General features: G+C 37.6%; 1 protein-coding gene across 3 annotated transcripts; it reads left to right on the forward strand.

Moving 5' to 3' along the window:
- The first annotated feature begins 723 nt into the window (after positions 1-723).
- LOC116515098 (arylsulfatase D-like) lies at positions 724-15,201 on the forward strand. Of its 3 annotated transcripts, XM_032227003.1 has the most exons (7): positions 724-829; positions 2,793-2,927; positions 6,603-6,739; positions 7,451-7,585; positions 8,781-8,943; positions 9,807-9,925; positions 14,819-15,201. In XM_032227003.1, exons 1-7 carry the CDS (start codon positions 798-800, stop codon positions 15,187-15,189), a joined length of 1,092 nt encoding a protein of 363 aa, XP_032082894.1. In that variant the 5' UTR covers positions 724-797; the 3' UTR covers positions 15,190-15,201. The 3 variants fall into 3 exon arrangements, with proteins under 3 accessions (XP_032082894.1, XP_032082893.1, XP_032082895.1); XM_032227002.1 differs by lacking the exons at positions 724-829; positions 2,793-2,927 and adding an exon at positions 4,953-5,930; XM_032227004.1 differs by lacking the exons at positions 724-829; positions 2,793-2,927 and having other exon boundaries at positions 5,840-6,735.
- Positions 15,202-17,103: the final 1,902 nt, after the last annotated feature.

The following is a 17,103-nucleotide window of genomic DNA, read 5'->3' on the forward strand; positions in this document are numbered from 1 at the left end:
CTGGTTGTCAGTGTTCTATAGTCATGCTGAGATAAGCTAGTCATGCAGATCAACCTAACATGATCCAGCAATCAATGTTTCAACACTTTGCAATAAGGGTCACAAAAAATGAGGATGGAACTGCTGCTTTGCATGCAGCCAGGGCTTCGATCAGAGTGTTGTAACTACCAATTTGACTTTTCCTGTTCTCCACCAAAATTAGAACATAATTTGGAGATGGGGGGGGGGGTTGATTTGTTGTTTTACATGTTGATTTTATATCTTTGAAGTTGTTTGGAAAATGCAAAAATATGCTTTCTTTTTAAACTCCTTTAAACTTAATAGAATAGACTCCATCTATTAGTCTAAAAAGTTTAAACTTTTTAAACTTCTTTTTAAACTCCTTTAAACTAATAGAAGGAGTCTGTTAACCTAACCTGTTTAGAGTTCTAAATAACTGTATATCAGTTGCTTTACAAATGAGTACCATATTTCCCACAAAAAAAGTCATAATGCATCTTTTGGAGCCAAAAAAAATTATAAGACCATGTCTTATTTTCGGGAAAACAAAGTAGATGGGAACCAATTTCCAAAGCTACAGTCACAAGTGAAACTGCAACAAAACAAAACCTTCACTGTACTTTTTAAAAAACAATTATTAAAGTTTCAACAAGAGATAAAAGAGGTTATAAGAAAAATTCAAGCCTTCCCACCATGGACTTTGAACACTGCTATTCAAGGCCTAAGGTCAATTTTTAACAAAGTGAAACCCTGCCATGTGCTGTTATTAGTATATGTTCTTTGCTCTCTAGTGAAGAATGCCTAGCCAACTGAGCCACAGGATTGTCAGGTAAGAAACATGATTTTAACATGATTCTAGGGTAGTTTGTGTGATTGTGTGAGCAACATCCATAAGTAGGGACAAGTGGGGGGGGGTTTAGACTGGCAAATGTGCTGCAGTGTTGTGAGCTAGGTTGGCACTTTTTCTAGATATGTCATGGCCTGCTAAAGGGGGCATGAACCTTCAACCCTGCTTTCTCAACATGAGAACAGTGCTTATGCTGTGTGGTTTTTAAAATATAAATATTTAAATTGATTAGAAATTCTGTCTTGAAAGGAGTGGTTAAGGAGAGTAGACTCAGAAGAGATATCTCTTAAACTCATTCTTTGATATTTCAGTGATAAAACCAATAACTCTACATCATTATTTCAGCTTTGTTCTGTTGCCTTTCTTGTTCATAAAATTTATATATTTGGGCTTATGACAGACCGTCAGGAGTGGGTTCCTGCCAGTTCTAACCTCTTCTATAGAAGAGGTTCCACAAATCTACAGTGCCATTTAGAACCAGTTCCAGCTCCCTCCCCCCGCCCCTCCACACATCATCAAGATGAAGAGTGAGAGGAGGAATTCTGGGAGTTGAAGTCCACAAGTCATAAAGCTGTCAGGTTTGAACACCCCTGGGGTTTTTTTCCCTAAAAGGTTAGGGGTGCAAGGGTCTTGTAACTTGTCAGCTTTAAATCTTACACACTTCAATGCCAGAGTTCCTGAGCCAATATGACTGGAGGAGGAATTCTGGGGGTTGAAGTCCACAAGTCATAAAGCTGTCAAGTTTGAACATCCCTGGGTTTTTTTTCCCTAAAGGGTTAGGGGTGCAAGGGTCTTATAACTTGACAGCTTTAAATCTTGCACACTTCAATGCCAGAGTTCCTGAGCCAATATGACTGGAGGAGGAATTCTGGGGGTTGAAGTCCACAAGTCTTAAAGCTGTCAAGTTTGAACATCCCTGGGGTTTTTTTTTCTAAAGGGTTAGGGGTACAAGGGTCTTGTAACTTGACAGCTTTAAGACTTGCGTGCTTCAAATGCCAGTTTCTGAGCCAACAATGTGGTTGCTAAGTAAGAGCGTTGTTAAATGAGTTTCACCACATTTTACAAGTTGGCCATGCCTACCCAGTCACATGGCTGCCAAACCACTCCCACTCAGTCACATGGCTGACAAGCCACTCCCACCTGGTCACATGGCTGGCAAGCCACTCCCAGAAAGCAGGCCACACCTATAGAAGAAGTTCTAAAAAAAATTGAAACCCACCACTAGAGTGGCTTGCCAAGTGGGAGTAGCTTGACAGTCATGTGACTGGGTGAGCATGGCCAATTTGTAAAATGTGGTGTAACTCACTTAACAACGGTCTTCCTTAGCAACCAAAATGTTGGCTCAGAAACTGGCATTTGAAACACGCAAGTCTTAAAGCTGTCAAGTTACAAGATCCTTGTATCCCCAACCCTTTCGGGGAAAAAACCCAGGGGTGCTCAAACTTGATTGCTTTAGGACTTGTGGACTTCAACTCCCAGAATTCCTTTTCTCGCTCTTCATCTTGATGATGTGCAGAGGGGCAGGGGGAGGGAGCTGGAACTGTTTCTAAACGGCACTGTAGATTTGTGGAACCTCTTCTATAGAGGAGGTTAGAACTGGCAGGAGCCACTCCCACCTGGTCACATGGCTGGCAAGCCACTCCCACAAAGCAAGCCATACCTACAGAAGAGGTTCTAAAAAAAATTGAAACCCACCACTGAAAAGAGTTCACTAGAAGCTGCAGTGTAACAAGTCAGATTGTCAGTCAATCTTAATTTAGGGTAGTCTACAGTGTGGCTGGTCTCCAGACTTCACACAGAACTCTTTTCTGCACCTGTCTTGAGATCCTAGAGCGGTTTTGAACACAAAGTTTATGGCATATCACTAAGTCTTTTTCGTAATATTTTCTAACACAAATATCCCAACCATATAAATTTCTAATTCAAGTGGGTTTTGTTTCTTCAGTCTAGTTGCTTGGATAGTTTCCTCTTTACTTACCCAAACATACGGAATAAATGAATCAAGACCCAATATTTTGTTGATAATGGCAGATGATCTTGGATATGGAGATTTAGGATGCTTTGGTAATAATACCATCAGGTAAGTGTAAAGTTTAAAATGTGCCAGAGATATTCTGTGACTCTAAGAACCTTGAAAGCACAGTTCAGGGAAAATATGCAATCTTTCTAATGAGAGGAGAGGAGACCAGAGGGAATAAAATAAAATTAAAAAAATGAATGTGTCTTTAAAACTATTATACATGAATAAGCTAAATCCTTTTCTATTATTTTTTAAATTATCCAGATCAAATAAGCAATGTTTTGCCTGCCACAAGTGGCTCAAAGGTATCACAATGGTTTTTTTTTACTTACTAGAGTTTTTAAATTGTGTTTTTGGATAGGTACAGGTAAAACTCGAAAAATTAGAATATCGTGCAAAAGTTCATTTATTTCAGTAATGCAACTTAAAAGATGAAACTAATATATGAGATAGACTCATTACATGCAAAGCAAGATAGTTCAAGCTGTGATTGGTCATAATTGTGATGATTATGGCTTACAGCTCATGAAAACCCCAAATCCACCATCTCAGAAAATTAGAATATTACATGCAATCAATAAAACAAGGATTGTAAATAAAACAATATCGGACCTCTGAAAAGTATAAGCATGCATATGTACTCAGTACTTGGTTTGGGCCCCTTTTGCAGCAATTACTGCCTCAACGCGGCGTGGCATGAAAGCTATCAGCCTGTGGCAATGCTGTGGTGTTATGGAAGACCAGGATGTTTCAATAGCGGCCTTCAGCTCTTCTGCATTGTTTGGTCTCATGTCTCTCATCTTTCTCTTGGGGATGCCCCATAGATTCTCTATGGAGTTCAAGTCAGGCGAATTTGCTGGCCAATCAAGCACAGTAATCCCACAGTCATTGAACCAGGTTTTGGTGCTTTTGGCAGTGTGGGCAGGTGCCAAGTCCTGCTGGAAAATGAAGTCAGCATCCCCATAAAGCTCATCTGAGGAAGAAAGCATGAAGTGCTCCAAAATCTCCAGGATCCATCTGTGTGTGGTGGCTCTTGATACACTGACTCCAGTCTCAGTCCACTCCTTGTAAAAGCCCCCAACACTTTTGAATGGCCTTTTCCTGACAATACTCTCCAGGCTGCGGTCATTCCTGCTGCTTATGCACCTTTTTCTTCCACACTTTTTCCTTCCACATAACTTTCTATTAATGTGCTTTGATACAGCACTTTGGGAACATCCAACTTCTTTTGCAAATTACCTTTTGAGGCTTTCCATCCTTAAGGAGGGTGTCAATGATTGTTTTCTGCACAACTGTCAGGTCAGCAATTTTTCCCATGATTGTGATTTCTACTGAACCAGACTGCTAGACCATTTAAAGGCTCAGGAACCCTTTGCAGGTGTTATGGCTTAATTAGCTGATTAGAGCGGGGCACTTTGAGCCTAGAATATTGCATCTTTTCACAATATTCTAATTTTCTTAGATTGTGGATTTTGGGGTTTTCTTGAGCTGTAAGATTTAATCATCACAATTATGACAAATCACGGTTTGAACTATCTTGCTTTGTATGTAATGAGTCTATCTCATATATTAGTTTCACCTTTTAAGTTGCATTACTGAAATAAATGAACTTTTGCACGCATTCTAATTTTTTGAGTTTCACCTGTATATGGGAAAGAAGAGAGAATTGCTGCAATGCAGACAATGGCCAACCCAACCCAGAAAGGAAGAGTTTAAAAAGTTAAGATGTTATTCACAAATGTGTGATTGAAGCCCCACTTCCTTTACATGTAGGATGTATACAATCCACATTAAAAACATGTTTGCTTCAAGGGTTCAGTTGCAGCTCCCATCGTGACAAGTAAGAATTTCACTGAACCACTGCCTGGCTATATTCCCCCTGTCCTGGAAGATCTAGTAATTTGACAGAAGGATTTGCAAGGCTGTATTCTAGGCCAGTCCTCAAGGAGACCATTTTCCCCCCTGTGGACAATTTTATACCATAAGGGGCAAGCTTGCCATAAACCAGTGTTTTTCAAACTTGACCACTTCAAGATATTGGACTTCAACTTTGGCAACTTTAAGATCTGTCGACTTCAATTCCCAGAATGTCTCCAAAAATCTCATGTGTCTGTAGAAAGGGGACAAGATTACAATGAAGACTATTGATGTTGGGTTGTTTTTGCATTTTTGCTTTTCCTTTATTTTCCTTTACTGAAGTTTAAAATTCCCCTACTGTTAGGTTACTTCCAGTTGGAAGGTTGCACAATAAATCTGCCTTTACTTTTTTTTAAACTGTTTTCTATGGAAGGAAAATAATGGGGGAAAAGCTGGAAACATATAGGTAGGTTTCAAGTGCAATTCTAAAAAAAATATGAACCTGATGGTGACCTGTGATACCAGATAAAAATATTGTCTGAAAACAAATTGTTTATTACTACAATACTTCTTTCACTGGGTTAGTTGGAAGAGAGGAAAGGAGGGAGGGAGGGAGGGAGAGAGGGAGGAAGGAAGGAGGTCAACAATATTCTATTATTCATTTCATATGACTAAATTGGACATCATGTTATCTTTATAACATAATTAGAATCAAAATCTATTAATGAACAATAAAAATCATGGTTTAGTTGGTGACTACCAATCAACTTTTAACTTTTCAGGAAAATGGCACCAAGGTGTGAACTGTGAATCCCGTAATGATCACTGCCACCATCCTTTAAAACATGGCTTTGATTATTTCTATGGTATACCATTGACCCTACTAAATGAATGCCAGGCTAACAAGGATCCGGAGGTGGATGTACAGCTGCAAGCTACCTATTGGTTTTGCACACAGATGGTTGCCCTCTTAGTGTTTACTCTTCTTCTGATAAAGATGGCTACTTTGTTCCCTGTGAAATTGAAAACAATTGCTTTCATAACTTTTTGTGGCATATTATTTTTTATTTCCTGGTTTGCCAATTATGGATTTGTAAGATACTGGAACTGTTTGTTGATGAGAGATCACACAGTTATTGAACAACCAATAAACCTAGAAAACGCTGCCTCCAGGATAGTGAAAGAATCTGTTGCGTTTATTGAACGGTAACTAATGAAATTATCAAAATGACTTCAAAGTAACTCTTGTTTCAGATTGGATAGAAAAGATTTTGAATCTTTTCGAGGAAACAGTGTATCTAATATGCCACCACTGACCATCATTTGAGGATATGTAGTGGACAATACCCAAGACAATCCTCCAGTCAGCAGAGACAAATGTCTCTCTTAGATTGGACAGCTCTAGTAGAGACATACTGGGACTGCTAAACTGGAAACCTTTTTGATGCATGCTGGAGGGTCATCCAGGCTGGGTGGCCATGATCTGGATGTTGGTGGGAGGGCTTTTAAATGCCTTTAAAGATGTCCAAAGCAAAGTAACACAGTCACTTTCCTTCATTGTTAGAAATAAATGGACTTTGCAAAATAGCTTGCAAAGCTTTGTCAAAGCTTGGCTGGGTCCTATTAAACATTATTATTTTTACATTGTGAATTCAGCAATAAATAGAGATAAAGTAGCTTGATTGTAATGATCAAGGGAACTGATGAGAGAGCTGTTGATTTATTGTTCACTCTTTTAGTGATTATTTAACAATAGAGAAGCAGAAAAGTTTGAGTATCTGCTAAGATATTTAGGTGTTTTCAACTATGAGTCTTATTGGTTCATTGGCTATTTCTGTTATTTTGGGTAGAATGAAGTTTCTTATATTTATTTCTCAGAAACAAAAAAAGACCATTCCTGCTCTTTGTTTCCTTCCTCCATGTCCACACGCCCTGCTTCACCACAAAGATATTTCATGGGAAAAGCCAGCATGGTTTATATGGAGACAATGTAGAAGAGATGGACTGGATGGTAGGTAAGTAACATTGTTTAATGTTTAAAGGCCCTCCAATATCTACCCCATGGCCATTCTGTGTGGATGACTCTCTGGCATTCCCCAAGTTACCTGAGGAATTCTGGGAATTGAAGTCCATACATCTTAAAGTTGTCAAGCTTGAAAAACACTAATCTATTGTCTATGGGTCAAAAAGCTGGGAATTATTTTCCCTCATAGTTTTCTAGAAAATACAGTATACAGTAACTTCTTCACCATCCAGCATCTTTCAGTTGAAGGAAATACTTCATTTGGCAGCTGATTCCAAATCTTTGGAAATAAAAGCTTGCCATATTCTACAACAATAGTTCCCATTGCCAGAGCTTAAACATGGTCCTTTTTCATCTACATCCAAATTTTCAATTGACAACTACAGTACAAGAATGTCTCTGGTCTAACCTTGAGATAATTTGATGGTAGGAAAAAGGTAGAGAGGTGGTCTTGTGAAACTACAGTATATTTGTGTACCCTCCATGTGAGTACTTTTGTGTGTATCATATTATAGGTACATTTAAATGTTTTACCATTTTTATATATTGTATATGTATATTTTATATGCATATTTTCCCACATACGTCTGTAATATTCTAAACTGACAGACAGTACCTTTCAATATCTGGCAACATAATATATAATTGTATATAAAGACAGTGTTTTATTTCATTGTAAATGAAAATTATTCTAATTATTTAGGAAGAATTCTTGCTGCTGTTGACAGAGCGGGATTAAGGAATAACACTTTTACTTATTTTACTTCTGATCATGGAGGATATTTGGAATTTAGAGATGGGAATATCCAGGTTGGTGGTTGGAATGGTAGACTTAAAGGTATGAAAGTTTTGTTTCTGTTATCCATGCACTTAAGTCACTGTCATGTCTTATATATGGGCTCTCTTTGGGAAGTATGGAAACTTGAGTTTCCAAACATATGGACAGTGGTTGTAATAACCAATTATTATGGCAATGTTATATTGTTTTTACTGGCATCCTGACCATTTTTAGCATGCTGATTTCACCTTTTAAGGGTTTTCATATGTTGAGACTGGGCTATCTGAAAAATTACGAACATTATTAGTTTGAAGAAGCATTAGAAAAGTTCTTCCTGAAGTTCCGCTACCCCCAGTGCAGTTGGTAGTGCTATTCCTTCTCTATCTAATGTCCCTTGGTGTCTCCTCCCCCCCCCCCCCCCCCCGGCAACCTGAAAGTGATCTGAACATGGTTGGCTCAGGAATTCAGGGAGCTGAAGTCCACAGGTTGTAAAGTTGTCATAGTTGCCCACCCCTCTCCTGTGGCATATGTTATAAGCAAAAACTCTGCTTTAGCCCTTCTACTATTTCTACTGAAGCACTTGCCAGGTGTGAGGGTGGCAGTTAACTGAATCCACAAATGCAGATGTTGCCGCTTTCTTTGCAGCTTTGTTTGAGTTCACTGATTTATTGCTGACACCAGTATTTTAGAGTTGATTCTGTGACTTGTGGACCATAACTGTTACACTTGAATTTCCCTCATTTATACCTCTCTGAATCCTGGATGAAAAAGCCTTTTCAATAGTAATATTCATATTGATGAAACAAGAGGAACAACCATAGTTTGATCACTTTTGGACACAAAGCAAATATTGTTTTATTTCCAGCGTTTAAGATCTTTAAAATCTCATTTTCCCAAGTCTTTAAAATATTTAGGTTCATTCGGAAGGGGTTGCTTATTATTTTTAGTAGTGGTTTGATGTACTGTGATGTACACAGGTGATATTTTCTTATTAAACTTATAACCTGCCACATTCATAGTTGCCTTTCAGCAACTGACAGAGAAAAAAACATGTAGCAATGAAATGAAGAAAGAGTGATCCATAAAAGTGGTGAGTTGTTAATCAAAAAGGGTCATAGCTTTCTCACTAGTACATTAATATGGTTTTTTTTCTCTTTGTCTAAAGGAAACAGGCGAACTGTAGGATAAAATCAATCACTTGTAATTTTGACTTCATAAAACTATCATCTTTTTCCTACTGCTATTTCTGATGCAGGTGGAAAGGGCATGGGAGGTTGGGAAGGAGGAATCCGTGTGCCTGGAATAGTTAGATGGCCAGGAAAGGTTGCTCCTAATACTGTTCTTGATGAACCCACAAGCCTGATGGATATTTACCCCACTGTGGCTCATTTGGCTGGGGCATCAGTGCCACAAGACAGGTATGCACTTTTGTTCTAAAAGTGATTGAGAGGTGTTTAGTTTTAACTAAGGCAAAAATGCAAAATATATTAAATATTAGGCTGTGAAGGAGTTTGATTGGGAAGACAAATATGGGACACCTAAAAGCTCAAATCCTGCACAGTGAAGCAACTGGCTTTTTTCTTTTTTGGCAGGATTATATGTATAAGTGGAAGATGTGTCTTTCGAGTACACTACCCATCACAGCCACCGGCAGCAATTAGGTTTCCAGCATAATGTTTTCTATTGTCCTGTGTCCCAATCTGAGGACAAGTAACAATAGAAAAACAAATCCACCAGGTGTGTTAGATTCTGCCTGCTTCCTAATAAGCGAACATAATTTTATAGACACTCATATAAACCCTAGGTGAACTGCCTGGTGAGTTTTGCAGGCAGCCTTGGTTCATACATTTCTTTATTAGCATGTCTTGACATCTCTATAAATTAGGTTTATCTAAAACAAAAGAGAATTTCACCATTGTAACAACTTGTGTATTCTAGATATGAATATGCATTCCCCCAACACTTTTAATCTATTTATTGCCCTTTATCACATTCATTATAAGTTTTATAATTTACATCAAGTTCTTGCACAACTTCCTAGTCCTCCCCGTGGAACTCATGGGAGGGGGGGGGAATCAAAACTTATTAGGGAAAAAAGAACCTGATTCAAATAAATACATGCCAACACTGGGATTCATTGTTTTTGCATTCCCTTTCTCTGCTCCTTATAGCCCTTGTAATTTTCAACAAACTCTTCTCTTAGACTTTGCCTTGAACCTTTTGACAGCTATATCAGTCAGGGGCAACCCTTTCACAGACGTATTGTTGCTTTTTTATTTAGGATAATCGATGGGAAGAACCTAATACCTTTACTGTGGAAAGATCAACACTCAGAGCATGAATTCATGTTTCACTACTGTGGGTCACATTTACATGCGGTGCGTTGGTATCAGAAAGAGAGTAAGTATAAATTGTCTCTCTTGAGTATATGCCGTACATTTCCAGGTGTGTGTGTGTGACAAAGTAGACTCCACTACTTTCTTTTTCCTCGATTTAATCATATGCCACGCCATGTAGTTTGTGCCACAATTTGACTTAGAGTGCCAATTTGATATTATTTTGCGTACCCCTATGCACCCCTATAGACCCAAATATACATCTTCATTTTAAGAAAGTGCCATTCAGTACAGCATGATTTTTCATTTAATATGCATAGATTCATGCTTGCACACCATAAACATGGCTTACTGTTTCTCTTCTAAGTGTTGCCATTCTTATCTTGGGAGTTGTTCATTCTACTGTACAGTTACTTTACGGTTCTGCAAAATTGAAAAATCAGTAAGGCTTGATTTAGTTACTTTTTTAAAAAGCTATAGTTTTTGTTGGAAGATGTGCTCTGAAAACAAACCACCATTGCAAAATGGATGCCACGGATGTATTTTTTTAAATTATATATATTTTTTATTTTTAAACAAACAAGCACAGACAGACATAAAACATAAAACCATCTTCCAGTTTCATAGAGTGTGTCGATTGGTTACAAAACTTTTGTACATCCTCACCATAATCTTCACTTACAATTTATATAGAATCTCGTATTATCAATCTGATATATATGTATACAATTATTATCATTGTTAAACATTTGTTTTATTATAACTATTATTACTTCATTTTATGTGAGCTATTCTAAATTTTGAATAAATTTATATTATGGCATTTCATTACATCATCCTAAATCCATCCAGTAATAATACATCTTTATAAAATTCTCTAGCATATTTCACTTCCATATTTTTTTGTCTAACCATTGATAAGTTCCATATTTTATAAAATTGTTTATCTTTGGTTACAAAATTTTTGTGCATCCCCTCCATAGTCCTCACTTACAAATTATATAAAATCTCATATTATCAATCTAATATATATGTATACAATATTATCATTGTTAATCATTTATTTGACTATAACTATTACTTCATTTTATGCAAAAAATTCTAAATTTAAATAAATTCAAATTAATTTTTATTATAACATTTCATTATATCATCCTATATCCATCCAATAGTAGTAAAATCTTTTATCTCTTGCCATTTGTGATATTTGTAATCTAATTGCTTTTTTAGTAAATCTTATATGGACATCTCTTGGCAACTTGTATTTCACTGCATATCTTGTAAAGGCTCAAAATCCCTCATCTGTTCCTTCCATCATCTTCCCTTTGGTTATCACCAATGCTTCTGCCAGAATTTCTATCATTACTTCTGCCAAATTTTCTCCCTTTTCTTCTTCTCTATTCTGGAATTCTAGTCTGTCAATCTCCCATTCCAATATCTTGTCTTTTTCAACCACGCTCAATCTGCTGTCAATATCTCCAGTTTTCTTATCTCTTTGTTCATCTTTTTCTTCAATTTTTTGAAATCTGTCCTCATATTTCATCATCATTTGGTGGATATTCTCAATTTTGTATCTGTTTTTTCTGTTCTTTGTTCAATATTCTCTGTTCTCTTTTCATTGTTCTCTGTTCTTACTTGTATTTTTTGAATTTCTTGCATAATCTTCTGCAATGTCACTTCTTTTTCTTTTTTCTGCTACAACATCATCTGTATTGATCTTTTCCTTCAGATAGTAAACACTGCCACTATACAGAATCCAAGGCTCTTTTCCAAACAAAGTTAACAGTTCTCTTTCCTTTTTTTAGCAGATTTTTTTTTATTTTTTCCCTTCTACAACACCTTACAGTCATTATATCAACATTGTTATGTCATCATACCTGTACATGTATATAATATTTCGCTTCTATATTTACACACCTTTATACATAGTTTTATATATATATATATATATTTATATATATTGGTTTTTGGCTTAATTTTATTCTTGTTTTGCAGCCATTTGTACCGATTGTTCCAAATTTCATAATATTCCAACTCTTCTTTATCTTTTAATTTCAGTGTTAATTTGTCCATCTCTGCACAATCCAAAGTTTTATCACTAATTCGTCTGAGGGGGTATTATTTTGTTTCCAGCAGTGGGCAAATGCTATTCTAGCTGTAGTTAGCAGATGTGTTAATATGTACTTAATTTTCTTTGTATATTTCCCTTTGATTATTTCCAACAGAAAGATTTCGGGATTGTATTTTATCTGTTCTCCTGTAATTTCTTGCACCCATTTCCAAATTTTTGTCCAATATTTTTGTTTTTCCGGGCAGGTCCACCATATGTGATAAAAAGTCCCTTGTACTTTTTTACACTTCCAGCAGGTCGGCTTCATGTTTGGGTACATTTTAGCTAATCTTGTTGGTGGTAAATAAATGCCAACGATAAAACACTTTGTACATATTTTCTTTAACTACTGCTGATCATGTTAGTTTATAATTTGTGTTCCAAATTCTTTCCCAATCTACTAGATCTATGTTGTAACCAAAGTTTTTGGCCCACACTATCATGCAACCTTTAACTTTTTCTTCTTCTAATGTTACTTCTAATAAATATTTGTAAATTTTCGTTATGAATTTATTTTCCGGGCCACTTAAAATTGTATCTATTTGTTGTAATTCTGTATATATTCCATATTCTTTTACATCTTTTTTGTATCTCAATTGTAGTTGGATATATGGCCACCAATCTATATTTATATTTTGCTCCTTTAATTCTGGATTTTTAACAGTTCTCTTTCCAAGTTCACTGCAATCTTCTTTCTTTCAACTCCAAGCTTTTCACTCCAGTCCAACTACTGATAGTACCCAGAGGACCACCTGTATAAACATCTATGCTCACCCCACTATCATTTTCAATAAACAAGGTCAGAGCCCTTGAAATGTAACACCATCTCTTACTTTGCACAAGATTATCAAATGCTCAAAGAAAAGAAAAACAATATTTCCAAGCCTCCAAGCCTCTAAGTTGCAGTGTTACTTCTTTTCATCTACTTTCACTTCCCTCTTTATATTCCAGGAAAGAAAAACATTTTTAAAAAGAAAATATTATAGGGCATTGAAAAAAGAAAAAGAGAGTCTTAAAAAAAGAAAAATAAAATCAGTCCAGTTTTAAAAATAAGAAGCGTTTGTAAAAATTCCAGCAATAAAAGGATTAAAGAAAATAACACACTAAGTTTGACTCAGGCTTAATCTCGCTGCTTGACCTCTTCTGTCTTCAATTTTAACTTTACTTTTAATCTTGTGGGGTGTTCTCTCATCTAATAATAAAAATTATCTCACCAATTCGACACACTTTCTCTCCTGCTTGTCTTCCATTTCTGGAGCTGTCCCAACTTTCAGCAGCTTCAATGGCTGCTTCTCTGTTGCCGGAAAAAAGAACTTCTCCTAGATCTACCAGGGACTTTGCAATGTCCCTGGGATCAGCAGGATGTGCCCTTCTCTATCACCATCTCTACAGGATGATTTAGGTCCAAAAGGACCATCCGGTGACAGAGATATTGACGGTGATCTTGGAGCTTCAAGGTCACATGTGGTACTATCGCAATATCAGACCCGCTTCCCCACAACGGATGTATTTTTATGCCTCATATATGAATAGTCCATTTGTCTCTAAGATAGAAATCAGTTTTGTATGATACATCCCAAAAGCAGGGCAAAAGTATTTTAATTTGCTATGAGCAGCTCTGAAATTTTTCTCCCCTTTTGCAGTTATACATTTTATTCTTCTTCTTCAAGGCAACAGAAATGTTAAATATATACAGTATATTTGTCAGCACTCCTCCATTGAATAATTAGGAAAGAAAACCACGAGACTCCATTGATAGAAATCAAGTGTACTTTTACTAATTATAAATGATCAGAAGCGTATCAAAGCGAAGACTGATTATTTAGGCGCGAAAGCAAATGATATATAGAATAACCCATTCCCCACCCCTTGGCATCCCAGTTACAGTCCAATCATAATTCTCCCAAGTGTCAGGTGTGAGATAACTTCGAAAGGCATCACCAAGATGGAATGTCAGTGCCGTTGGCCTTGGCGGGAAACCTCCTCCGCATGCGCAGTAAGACAGGCAGCAGAACTCCAGCATCTTCCTCCAGCACAATTAGTAATCCCCTCCCAAATACCATGCCCCCCCTCCCCGTTTCAATGGCAGCCGAAGCAGCAGCAAAGCAGAGGCTGACATCATTGCTTGAATTTGAAAATGATCTATCATCCTAGCTAATTATAAGAGGTTTAACTCCACAGCCAAATTTATGTAATTTTAATATATTTTGCAATGCTGTTGGAGTTCAAGACTATCCTTACCATAAGACAGTAGCTGAATTTGCATGAAACGTTATCTTATTCTTGAATACAGTTTACTGAATCAACCCAACTTCCTGAGGTCAAATATAATATCACAGCCAAGTTGGTTGAAAAATACACGGGACCCTCTGGATAATAGGTGAAATAAAAATAAGTCTAGCGTCTTGAGTTAAACTAAACAGAAATAGGAAGCCACTCTAAGAGAAAAAGGAGGTAGGAAGTGATAGATAATGGAACTGATAGATAATGGAACGGTGTCTATCATCTACTGTCTGCCCTAAACCTTGAGCTTTTGGTTCAATGAATGAATGAATGAATGAATGAATGAATGAATGAATGAATGAATGAATGAATGAATGAAGGAAGGAAGGAAGGAAGGAAGGAAGGAAGGAAGGATGGATTGATGGATGAAAATTCAACAGCTTGAAAAAGAACTAATCATATGCTTTTTTCCTGCCAAATTATCAAGCCTAAACTAAGGTGGGAAAATGTCACAGAAGTAACTTAGTGAAATTAGTTCAAATCTCTTTTCAATGTTGTGGATAGACTTGGAAAATTCAACAGAATTATATGATAGGTACTGAATATCTATTCATTCTCTTAAAGGTGGTGCACTTTGGAAAGTCCATTATGTAACCCCAAACTTTGAACCTCAGGGGGCCGGAGCCTGTTATGGAATTAAAATGTGCCAATGTTTCGGTGATGAAGTAACCCATCATAACCCTCCTTTGCTTTTTGATCTTTCACGTGATCTTTCAGAGACCAACCCCTTGTCCCCAGCTTCTGAACCACTGTTTAATACGGTCATAAGTCAAATGGCAACAGTAGTGGCCAAACATCGTAATACTCTCACACCTGTTCCCCAACAACTTGATGTGTACAATATTGTTTGGAAGCCTTGGTTGCAGCCATGTTGTGGGACATTCCCTTTTTGTTGGTGTAACGAGGAAAGCAATAATGACACCACAATTAAATAGATTTTAAGTGAATTATTGAAATAAAGTTGTCTTAAATGTTTTATTCATATAGTTAGTGAGAAATAGGATATTTGTATTCCTTAAATGAGTGAATTAGGATGTGAGTTACAAGCTTATTTTGTCTGCAAATGTCATGATCAAACAATGCAATAGTTAATTATATCAAATTAGTTGCCTATCCCTTTTTAAATGAGACAACTGCTTCTTTCTTTGAGTCATATCAAACTATAACAATGTTTCATTTTTTCTTAAATGGATCACCTCTTTAGCAATGTACTTTTTACTTTCTAGACACATGCTTATAGACAGCCAAATATTTCCAAGCAGTTTAAATTTTGAATTACTGCAAGAAGCAGTAGCAGCAGCAGATGGAAACATGTGTTCTATGACAAGTGTTTGCTTTCTTTAAAATATTCTTTTCAGATCACTTTAAGAATATAATCCACAGGGGTACATAATCTGACCTTTATGTATTATTACTAGACACCTCTTTAGTGTCACTTTTCCTTCCTGCTCCATCTATTTCTTCACATTCTTTTAATTAAGAGAAATAAATATACAGTTGGCATCCTGCAAAACCAGGTGCCACCCTCCAGCATAATCTCTATTTGCAAGAAACTAAATTGATTCTGTGTTGTAGCAGAAGGAGGGAAAGGCCTTAAAATTAAAATAGTGCCACTGTGAAAGGTAATTGTTCCCCACTGGGACCCTAGGCCAGCTGACAGAGCCAGGTCTTCAGGACCTTAGGGAAGGTCAGGATGGTGGGAGCTGATTTCACCCCGGGTGGCGGGGTGGGGAAGGTTAGATGTTCTAAAGAGCAGGAGTCACAACAGAGAAGGTTCTTCTCCTGGACCACACCAGCTGAAATACTTTGACTGGTGGGGCCCACAGCCTGTCCCCTCTGCCAGTGCGTTATTATTATTCCTAGTATGATACTCACTGCTTTCTAATTATTCATGAGTATACTTCAGTGACGTGCAGTCAGGTGAGGCAAGAGCCTCACCACTGTCATCATGAAAAGAAAAAAATGTAAAAGGAAAAAGGCGAGAGCTGAGGTGAGGCTGACCTAGTTGCTGCCTCACTGTGGATGACTCTGCTTAACTGTTTAAAAAAGCCTCTTAAAAAGCACCCTCTACTATGAGGCAGGAGAACTGCGTGCCTCTTCTAGCCTGACTTTTTAGGCGTTTTATGGTCGCTCGAGCAGTTAAGCAGAGGCTTAAAAGCCTAAAAAGTCCAGAGGTAGGAGAGGCACGCAGTTCTCCTGCCTCATAGTAGAGGGCGCTCATTTGGGCGGGGCTTCTTCAGAGGACCCGAGGCAAGAGCAGAGTTGAAGTCCTCTCTGAAGCAGCTGGAAAAGGTATGTGTGGGTCGGAGGGAAGGGAGGAATTCAAACTTCATCCTCCTGATGCTGTGCTGGGCTTTGGGCAAAGGCTGGAGGGAAGGACCCTGGCTCGTTTGTGCTCTCCCTCCCCAAGTGTAGTTTGATTGCAGGCAGAGCCACGTTGCCTTTTCAAACCTATAATCAGTGAAGTTGGGCTGGATCCTTCCGGGGCTGGGGGAAAGTGTGTGTGCTCCACTATGGCTCTTTGACTGGCTTCCTGCGTCCTCCTGTGGTCTCCTCGCTGGTGCTCTCCCTCCAATCCAACTCTGTGTGTGTGTGTGTGTGTTTGAGAGAGAGTGAGTGAGAGAAGGGGGTAGGAGAGAAAGTCCAATCCAACTTCTCTCTGTGTGTGCGTGTGTGTGTTTGAGAGAGGAGGGAGGAAGGGAGGGAGGAAGGAGGGGAAGAGAGAAGAAAAAGAAGGAAGGAAACTTCTTTTGCAAAGGAGAAAAACAAATGTTGTTGCTTTAAATCAGAACTGAGCATGCCTGGCTGTGGAATTCTGGGATTTGAAGTCCACAAGTCTAAAAAAATTT

This window comes from Thamnophis elegans, chromosome 11 (assembly GCF_009769535.1).
Source record: "Thamnophis elegans isolate rThaEle1 chromosome 11, rThaEle1.pri, whole genome shotgun sequence".
NCBI classification, from domain to species: domain Eukaryota; kingdom Metazoa; phylum Chordata; class Lepidosauria; order Squamata; family Colubridae; genus Thamnophis; species Thamnophis elegans.